The sequence below is a fragment of the Triticum urartu genome, chromosome 2 (assembly GCF_003073215.2).
Source record: "Triticum urartu cultivar G1812 chromosome 2, Tu2.1, whole genome shotgun sequence".
NCBI classification, from domain to species: Eukaryota; Viridiplantae; Streptophyta; class Magnoliopsida; order Poales; family Poaceae; genus Triticum; species Triticum urartu.
Genome location: NC_053023.1, coordinates 11954800 through 11965825, shown reverse-complemented (window position 1 = coordinate 11965825; position 11026 = coordinate 11954800). Strand labels below are relative to the sequence as shown.

The window sequence follows — 11026 nt, the reverse complement described above, 5'->3', positions numbered from 1 at the left end:
CTTAATCTGTTGTTTCCTTTTCGAGCAGTGAGACCGAGACTTTTGACCGGGGTTGTTGCGCCTGGATCCATCAAATATATCATATGCATCAATCTCCCCTGTACAGAGCCCCTGTAAAGTTGGACAAATTAGTAGAGGCAACATATATAAGGGTAGTGCGTGCAGCTTAAATCTTCAGTCTACTATACATAAGATTCCACGCACGAGCAGATCCCATATGCATGGATAACAAGGTGAGCAGCAGCAGCAGCAGCATGATGGTCGTCCATGGCGGCTTGGAGATGGACGCATTGCTTAGGCGGCAGCAGGAGCTCGTGATTCAGCTCCGAGCGCTCATCCTTCCAGCGCTTCGCGACGCCGACAGTAGGTCGGCCGACCTCGCCGTCGACCTCTTCGATGGCGTGATCGACTGCATCACCGGTGTCATATCCAGGCTCCAGAGTATCACTACCGCAGGCCCTGAACCAGCGGCGGCCTTCATCCTCGGCGATGTTATCTCCAACGGCGCCGGTGAGGGACAAGAGGAGAAGCCGGTGATCAGCAACGCTGGTCAGAAGAGAAGGTTCTTGATTTCATAATAAGACTCTTGATTATATTTGAGTCTCAGTTCATTTGTTTTCCGACATGATTTAGCTGGATTCGGTAGCGCTACCCTTTCTTCGACATATTGCTACTCTTGATTATATATGTTTGCATATTTGTAGGAGGAACAACGAAAAGCGATCAAGATCACTTGTAACAATTGTTCCACATTACGACGGCCATCATTGGAGAAAATATGGGCAGAAGAACATCAATGGGAGGCAACATGCTAGGTATCTATACTACTACCAAACAGTTCATTCAAACATATCGTCACATTAGTACTACATCAACCTACATTTCTACTGCCCTTTTCTGAGACGAGTGAGACTTATCGGTTCTGTTATGAAAACTACATTGGAGGCAATCACCATGGATATATATATATATATATATATATATATATATATATATATATATATATATATGACGGCCATATGGGACACCTAGGTGCCCAGGCTCCTTGCCTTTCAACCATCCGATTGCATTACGGGTCAATCCATCACAAGTTACTGATTTGAAAATAATTACATAATTTGGAAACAATGCTATGGTCCAACACGCCATGCATGGTAACATTTATTTGGAAAGAAAAATAATGCCATGCATGCTACCGTTCCATATTGAGAGACGTTAGTGGTACAAATAGGAGAGAGAAAACTAGAAATTAAGGCCTCATTATTGTATCTTAAAGTCCATGACGTTGGGTATGTGTACATTTTTTCATATGTGTGCGTACACATTGGGTTGATACGTACAACACTTTTATTATTTCAAATTAAGATACTATTTCTTTCCCAACCATTTTACAGCTTTGGGTATCACATACCTATGTGTCATATTTCACGTAGCCATATTTTACTGTATATACGTTTACGAGATACCTATAACATCTCCGTACCCTTTTTCACATAGCCGGGCATATACCAGTGCATACACATTGGGTACCACATACCTATGGATGCCATATTTCATGTAGCCAGGTATATACGTAGCCATGTTTTACTTTATATACGTTGACGAGATACCTAACATTTCCGTACCCTTTTTCACATAGCCGGCTATATACGTGTGCATACACATTGGGTATATTTGCGCTTGAGTTATTTCATTTATAGGAATATCGTATGTTCTAATCGGGTAATAAGTACGTTGGGACATGGATATATCATTTTTTAAGTTTACATGTTAGTGAGTTATTTTTAGGTATACTGTTTTATTTTTAAGTTCGTTGGGTATATACTATGGGATTATGTGAGTATGTTGTATATTTCTAATAAAAGTAAAAAATTGTGTGTGGTTATCAGTATGCATCATACATTTTAATAAAAGTAAAAAATAATTAGGATCACACTTTATATTATTTGATCACCTTAATTTGTATAGGAAAAATAGTCGTCAAAAAGTGTGACCCTACCTTTAAAAAAATACTAGATACGTTGAAATGTAAAATATTAGAAAAAGACGTGAGAACGTCCTAACTATACGTACAAATCTTTTGGGACGATGTTTCGTATTATTAGGTCATTCTGGTATCTTAAAAAAATAGAGGTTATGTACTTATCTTTTCTCTTTCATTAGGTATATACATACATAACCAGAAATATGTTGGGTACATATGTGGGCACGCCATATGTTTGGACTGAATAATACAGTGCATTAATATAGAAAAAACAATACCTGGTTTTCATTTGGAAAGTAACCATTGCTGGAACCGGTAGTATATTATTTTTTGGAAAGCAATGATTGATCGATGATGGTTGTAGTGCATGCAAATAAAACTTGGAAAGCCATCATGTCATGGATTAAACATCATGCAACAACGAATATGACTTACTATGGCGGGCTTAGGTGCCCCCCATATATATATATGCTGGGTCATATATATACGTCGAACATCGGAGATGTATTATGACCCAGCATATTCTTACATAGTTTTGCAGGGTAGGGAAGCCGTCTCTTGCTACCATCTCTCTCCTTTCCCCACTGTCGGAGAATCCTCGCTGCATATGCTTTGTCTTCTCCCTCATCATTCTATTTTCTTCAAACTTCCGTCAAGTCTCTTTAGATCTATGTAGAGCGGATGGCGAGGAGGATGAAGGGTAAGACTATGCTTAGTCATGGCAGTGAAGTTAGGCCCGTCATGTCCATGTCGCGCTCTTTCACGTTGCTAGCTTTCTTGCCTGATGACCTAGTCAGTCGTTTGGATGTCTTTTCTTTTCAACAATTTTCCATCGGCGAATTTCGCTAATTAAAGTAGTTGTAATATCTACATGTTATGAAGCAACTAATTCTTCATTTTAATGCATAACTAATCAAACTCGCAATTAAACAGGAGCTACTACAGATGCGCCTACATGGAACGGAACTGCTCAGCAACCAAGACAATCCAACAACAGGATCATAATGGAACTCTTAATTGTGAAGAGGAAACTGCAAAGTACACTGTTGTGTACTATGGTCATCACACTTGCAGGGATGACATCACTAGAAATGCCGCAAACAACAACCCTAGTATGGACCTAATTCAAAGTGGTAAAATGGCCAGAGCAGCAACAGACTTTGAAATGTTTGACTAGGGGGACTTGGACGTGTTGTCTCTGCTAGAGGTGTTCGACAACCCTGAGCTGAATTGGAACATCATTTGCTAGCTACACCGAAGATCTGGACATTCATTAGAAAAGGGAAATGTATAGCTCTATACAATGCACATTTTTGCTGAATTTAGAATTTTAGATGAGTCGATAATCATGTCTAGTTTACAAATGTCTTGGAGATGGGCAGAGATCCTTTTTATGTTTAAATGTATGTGCGGCCAGACATGCGGAAGCGCATAATTTATGTTGATATTAATTGTAAGACAATCTATTAGTAAAGTTTATGGGCACTTTGGAAAATGTAGGAGTGACGCATGATTCACTAGTAAGTTCCCTGTAGATCATCATGTAGTGGTTTTCCAAGCTTCTCCTCACTTGTTATGATGTTTCTTTAGACTTTAGAAAAGAATAGCTATGCAAGGAAACCCTAGCTATATATATGATGTTGGTCTAATTCTCATGTGAGTTGTGATCTTTGTGGATGTGCTGGGCCAGGAGGGTTTGTCCTTTCTTTTTGTCTTGGCAGTGGACATTGCATATTGTTTGTTCATCTAAGCCCATTGTGAGATATGTCCTTGTGAATTGTGATCTTGCTAGTGAGACATGTCCTTATAATGTACTATTCTTTAAACTACTAGGGATGCAACCAATGCAGAGAGACAAAAACCCTAGCATAGACAGGTTTTAGACATGTCAATGAGTCTCTTCCAGTGATGAGAAGGCTCTTCAATGATTGACACAAAACCGTTTTTAAAATACTGAAGCTTATCAGGTAAGAGAGCTAACCTGCATGGGATTCCAGATGCATAGGCAAGCTTCTACCATCCACACCCATCACGACGTACGCAGCTGAACAGTGGAGATAATGCATGTACCTGCATGGGGTTTAGTTATAACTTGTCCAAGATACTGCTCATTCTCGACAAGACTTAATTTTGTGCTTGAGAGTGCGCTGTTATGAACAGCTGGGCCAGAGGATGGTTGTCACTCACCACCATCACTAGCCTGTTCGTTTAGGAGGACTCGTGTTGTCTGCATCCATGTGTGAGTGGTGTAGGATGGGTAATCAATCCACACATCAAAAAGTACAAGCAACCCACGCACGTGAGAGTTGATTCATGGGCACCGGACTATAAGAACCCATTGGTAGAGAATTTTTCTAGCTAGAAGGAGAAAATCATATTTACTCTTAAGTGCATGACTTATCGTCCTGCACGCGCGCGCCCACCCACACACATGCAGTTTGACGAACCTGAATTATAAAGACAATATTATGAACCATTCAGGTTTGTCAAGCTTGCGCAAGTTTGGTCTTTTGCAATATCTTGAGTAGAGTCATGGTGGAACATCAAGATGCGAAAGTTGAATCTATACATGAAAACTTTAACTAACCTTGGATGTAAATTTTTTGTTTGATCCGAGGTATTTTGCTTGTAAAAACAATAAAGTCAGATCAGTGAATTAAAAAAATTAATCCAATCTAATAGGATTGGTATCGAGAGAGTTGATGACAGGACGAGTCACTGGTATCTCCGGAATAGGTACATGGTTCAGGCAAGATGCATTTTTTGTTAGAGATAATCAAGGTAAAATTTAATGAACAAGAGTGCCGACTTATAGAAATTGGAATGCTAAACTATCATGCATATCACAAATTGTATGATTTTTATTTAAAAATACGAAGCATGCATGTGCCAGTCGCAAACTATTGCCCCAACCGTGTCACACAATGAAATAGAGGAAGATTGGTTTCCAGGACATACTACTAGTTCACATTTACAACAATATCTGATAATTCACGCCAAAGCTAGTAGTCTCGTGCTCTAGAAACTTCTACCAATATTTCTTTTCTAAATACTATACTAGTTAAATTTACAAATATCTACCACTGATATGAAAAGGGGTACATAAGAAAACATAATGTTGTAATATTGGTTTGTTGTGATTTACAATAAAATCCTTGTATCAACAAAGTTACATACAAATGCAAACTAAATGAAAAATATTATTTTGAGAAAATAAATTTTTGCAAAAACAAATATAACAAATGTGTGCATACATACATGAGCATGTTAATTTGTAGTGATGCAATGAAAGGCCCTACATATAATTCCATAGTAAGTACTTTCATGTACGTAGTAGCAGAGCCATTTGTAGTGATGCTTATTTTTGTGATTCCTCCTTGTAGAAAGAGTTACAGAACAAAGCAAATGAACAACCAGTATTGTTAGAAAAAACCATAGAGCAAGGTAATCTTTTTTCGCATGTATTTGGAAAGGAGAGGAATGAGTATGTTCGTTGTATAGGCATGCGGCCAAGTGCATCAGATCTATGCATGCATGGTACTAGAAAACTGAAATCAACAAAGCTACAAATGGCCGAGGAAGAATGTCAACAAGCTATGGAAGAGGCTGCACTTTTAAGGGAGCGTGTGGAAGCTACCGATAGAAAAATGGACATCGTTATGAACGAAGTCCTAGAGATGAAAAAGATGATGTTAGCTGCTCAGGCTAAAGAAAAGGAGCAATTCAGTCCACACTATGATTCTAATTCTGCACTAAACGAGGTGTGTTTTTTGGCTTTGGAACCTTTATGAATAGTATAGTTGTCTTTCCTTTGCTAACTCATATTGGCTTGGTGCAGTATATTTACGATGAAGGTGAAAATAGTGAGACTGGGTACATGGCTGCTGAAAAGGAGGATGATCATGTGGTATGCATTGCTGAAATGAAAATGCATTATTTTAGTATTGTCAACTAGACTTTTCAAATATTGTCTAACTAATTCTCTTTGGATGTAGATGTCAAATAGACCAATGCTAGAAAGTCAAGCGAAAATCACACAACAGAAGAAGCAAGTGTTGGTCCAACAGATGAATCAACTAGATCATCAAAACACAACTGTCACTCAAAAGACTCCCCAAGTAAAAAAACTCTTGCTCCTAAAGATTTGTTGCTTTATATTTGGGGAGATGCTATGCGTCCGCCGGATGATCTGTATGACACATCCGCCACCTCAACGGTCGTTCGATGTACGCGCGCACAGCCTTCCGATCTATTCTGGTGCGTGGCTCGGTCTCCTTCCCGGACCCACTAATTACTGAAACAACGATTGAGTTGAAGAAACAAGCGTCTCGCGAGCCATTCAATGCGTGACGCGAGCCGTTCAATCCTCCTCTCTAATTTCCTGCAACAATGCTCTTGTTGCAAGATCTAGTCTTCTCTGATTTCCTGCAACAAGACCTTGTTGCGAAACCTCATCTTCTACAAATTTCCTGAAACAACGGTCGAGTTACAAAAAAAAGCGTCTAATTTTCTGTGCATCTTTCACACGTCTGATTTTCTGCAACAAGATCCTTGTTGCAAAAATTACAACATCTCCCGTTGCATCCTATTTTCTGCAACAAGACCCTTGTTGCAAAAATTAAAACAAGATCTCTTCCGGATCTAATTTTCTGCAACAGGACCCATGCGGGCATAGGGAGGCGGGGAGAGGAGCTGTTGGAGAGGACAATCAGGAGAGAAGGACTTGCAGCTCGACGGGCGACGACGACGTTTAGAGCGCCATGGATGGAGATCTCAGAAACAAAAGGAGCTGTGGCCTGCAGCAGTCCTTGCGGTGGCGGCGGCGCGCGACAAAGCAGGAGCAACGACCAGCTTGGCGTGGTGCGTCGGTGTGTGGAGCAACGCTGTGAGAGAGAAAACGTGAGACAGATTGAGGAAGACGACGGAGCTACGTTCGGTGGGGAAAGTAACGAGTGGATAAGAACCAAAAAGAGTAGATAAGGATATGACGGTGCGATGCTATAATTATTTGCCAGGGACACGTGTCCGATGACGGAGGCAGCGGATGCAATTGCTGGATCAGCCCGTTGATTAGGATCATTTCCCTTATATTTGACACACATTTTGTGAAGTTTGGCTTATATTTTTCTTGTTTCAGGTTGGACAGGATGTCACATTGTACTCTATCTCCTGGCCTTATAACATACCAGTGGCGAAGTCCACTATTCAATCAATTTATAGGACGAAAATAGTGGCAGGTGCCGGGCTTGGTTCTCAATGTTGTGAAGTCGTAGTTAACATGGTGATGAAAAAGGATGCTATTTTGCAACGCCCTTATGGGAATGTGAGGACCATGGCGAATGCTCTCGAGCGATCTATTGCATGGCCTCGTAGATATGTAAAACTTCTTTCTGGTCATGCCTATTTCAGCAATTTGTTCCTCAAATTGCTTCCTTTTGACGATCCTATGTTTGTAGATTGAGGATGTTCGTAAAGTTATGCAGAAGCAACCATGACAGCCCATAGCAGTCCCCACATCTAGAAGGTATTGCATCTTCTTAGGATTCTGGAATATTTTACACTAAACAAAAGATATGTTTCTCTTTTCACATACCGATGAATTATTATTTTTTCTGAATGAAGCGTGTGATTGAAAGTAGGAACCTACAAGTTCTTTATTTTCTCCTGAACAACTTGTACTTTCTTTGGTTTTCCCAGTAGATAAAAATTGTGCCTACTTTCAAATACATGCTTAAGTCCAATTCTGAATCACAAACAGCAACTCTGTTTCTTAAATAATTATGTAGCTACCACTTAAACTTTGACAGACATTTATGTGCCTGCAAACTCTTTCTGAAACCAAGCAGCAAACTTTCCACCCTCAAGGCCTCAACCAACCATCTGGTTATTTACCCTAAACACCATCTGCTTTTGATTTTGCACTGCCCCTGTTTTATTCTTGCGTACGGCCCTGCACACTACATAGGACAAACATGTACAAGTGGACACCCTGCATTGCCACTGGATTGCTACTAATTGATCCCTGCCTGCAGTTTTTGAATGTTCTATTTACTTCACAGCAATCAATAGAAATTATACTGCACCAAACAAGATGGCTATTGATATAGTATTTATAATGATTGGTTACATTGATCTTCCTGGTGATCCATACACAGTGCACAATCTCTTCTTATGAGTACATCGACACATTCTGTATATGCCTTGTTGAATGCATACAGGGTGACACACATGTGTCTCTTTCATTTGGATGGGTCGATTTTCCTTTTCAGCTGATGCAACTTATATGTTTGGAACATGTGTTCTTCCGAGCTAATCTATTTGGCCTTTTTTTTACAGGTCACCGGCATAATGCCTTTATTTCCACAAATGTGGTGTGTTTGGTGAACTAAAAGGATCTTCTTCTGTGTTTGGTGAACTAGAAGGGTTAGATCGACGGCCCTTGATCGCTGCTAGGGTTAGATGGACGGTCCTTGTTCAACGCTAGAGTTAGCGGGTTTGGGAGGGGTTTGGAGCAGTCAAAGATATGTTTGACCAGATTTCAAATGTGCATAATAAATTAAATAAAAATCAGAAAAATGAAAAACCTGCTCACATAGTCTTCTTATGTCATATACTAATGATTTAAGTTGATAAACAAGGTTTACATACATTTAAACGAAAAGTTCATGTGTCTTATGTGATATCTCGAGTATATCAAACTCTCTTGTATGTAGTGAAGAGAAGTGTTTGGGGAAATGAACATGAAAATTTCAAAAAAAAAACTCACCACAGCTTCATTTTGGAGTTACTAAGAAGGATCCAGGCTTAGTTTTTCATTTTGATGTTTTAGACTTGTTTAAATCTTGATCAAAGTTAAGTTTGACCAGAATTCAAATGAGCAAAACAAATTTAAAAAAATCAAAAAATGGAAAAACCAGCACACATAGTCTGTATATATAGAATATATGTGTAGGAAAGTTATTTGGCTGATTTAGACAAGGTCGAAAAAAACCTTGCTTAGAAATGAGGCCATTAACCCTATCTTTGGACCTCTCTTTTTTAGCACATTTTTCATGAAAATTTCAAAAACCTCACCACAGCTTTATTTTGGATGGACTAAGAAGGATCCAAGCTTAGTTTTTCATTTTGATGTTTAGACTTGTTTAAATCTTGGTCAAAGTTATGTTTGACCGGAATTCAAATGAGCAAAACAAAATTCAAAAAAATGAAAAAAAAAGGAAAAACCAGCGCACATAGTCTGTGTATATAGAATATATGTGTAGGAAAGTTATTTAGCTCATTTAGACAAGGTCAAAAAAATCTTGCTTAGAAATGAGGCCATTTACCCTACATTTGGAGCTCTTTTTAGCACATTTTTCAAGAATGTGAGTTTACCAAAATTTGGAAAGAATTCCAACATCCATATAGCATGTCAAATTTGAAGTTCTAACATAGGTCCAACATCATTCAAACATAGTTGTAACATAGGTCCAGCAGAAATACAACATTATTCATAATGTTTCATGATTATTCATAAATAGTGTTGGGGCTTCTGTCTGTTCTTTGAGCTTCTTGCCATCACTTTGATCCTCGTGCACCTTGTGCTCATTGCTTCTTTTCTTCTCCTCTTGGTTGTCGGTACCTTGCATGTCTTCTTCAAACCTACCATAGAGCTGTGCAAAACATAAAGGATAATGAGATCATGTCAAGTGATAAATGTATAGTAGTATTTGACCCTTGAAAGATTTACATACCTAGCAGAACTCACAATAACAAAAGGTTGATCACCATTTGGAGCCTCACTTGGATCACCATTTGGAGCCTCATTTGGATCACCATGATCACCATTTGGAGCCTCACTTGGATGATCATTTGGAGCCTCACTTGAATCATTATTTGGAGGATATTTTGGATCATCGTCAAAATCATGCGGCTGTTGACCATCATCATTTGGAACCTCGTCAAAATCCTCATCTGATGCAACTGGCTGTTGACCATCATTTTCATCATCTGTTGAGGCAACCGGCTGCTGACCAAATTTTCATCGAAGACTTCATCGAAACTCTCTCTCCGAACGCTGGATCTACTATGTTATCACAATACTTACCAAAATGACCAGACCCACCACACCTTGTGCACTTACGCTTCCTCGCTCCAAGTCCAGCTCCTTCGCTGCGATGTCTGATTCGACTCTTCCTTGGTCTACCTGCTGCTCTCTTTAGAACTGGAGCACAAAGCTTGAATCCAGGGTCCACCATGTCCCATTGTTGTTTTCCCTCCGTAGCAGGTATGGCATAAGCATATGTGGCTTTGAACCTTGCAACAGAGTAGTAATCATGCACATACTGTTGTATGTTCCCTGCTGGACTTGGGAGAGAAGTGATGAAAACCAAGGCATGAATGCATGGCAACCCAGTTATCTGCCATTGCCTACAAATGCAAGTTCTAGCTTCTAAATCCACTGGATATCTCCATTCCCTCTTCTCTTTATCCAAATATGATATCTCTGCTATGGTACCCGAGCAAAGAGTCATGTTCATTTACAAGCCTGTTGTTTTCTGCTTCAGTTCATTCATCACGGCAGGGATGATAATGTGGCCCATGAATTTTTCCTCGGCTATTCCTACACGATAATAAAATTTATGCATGTATTCTATCCTTATCCTATCAAGCAAATCCACCACATAATGACCCTTTAGTTTCCGAATCGTTGAGTTGAAAGACTCTGCTAGATTATTGTGCACATAGTCAACTTTGCTCAGTTCACTGAATTGGCTTCTGGCCCATAACTTGGAGTGGTTTGTTTCCAAGTATTCTTTCACTTTGGGATTCATGTATAACTGCCTCAAGTGGTAGTTGTGCTTCTTCACACTGCAAGTCAAAGATGTTGGCTATAAATTATCGGTATACACCTTTCCTTTGAATTTCTTCATGAAATTTGCAACAAGGTGACACATGCATTCCCTATTCTCTACTCCAGGGAACACATTGTCCACGGCCACTTCTAAACCTTTGCAGGCATCCGTATGAATGACCAACCCATTGGGATGTGCAATAGTCCGG

At 39.6% G+C, this 11026-nt stretch overlaps 1 protein-coding gene across 1 annotated transcript; it reads left to right on the top strand.

The window, feature by feature from the left end:
* Nucleotides 1-254: 254 nt before the first annotated feature.
* On the top strand, nucleotides 255-3161 carry LOC125540668 (transcription factor WRKY45-2-like). The gene is made up of 3 exons (XM_048704257.1): nucleotides 255-562; nucleotides 705-815; nucleotides 2918-3161. Exons 1-3 carry the CDS (start codon nucleotides 255-257, stop codon nucleotides 3159-3161), a joined length of 663 nt encoding a protein of 220 aa, XP_048560214.1.
* Nucleotides 3162-11026: the final 7865 nt, after the last annotated feature.

Coding starts and splice junctions, on each gene's coding strand:
- LOC125540668 (XM_048704257.1), top strand. CDS start 255: ATGATGGTCGTCCATGGCGGCTTGGAGATGGACGCATTGCTTAGGCGG. Junction 563..704: donor AACGCTGGTCAGAAGAGAAG/GTTCTTGATTTC, acceptor GCATATTTGTAG/GAGGAACAACGAAAAGCGAT. Junction 816..2,917: donor AATGGGAGGCAACATGCTAG/GTATCTATACTA, acceptor GCAATTAAACAG/GAGCTACTACAGATGCGCCT.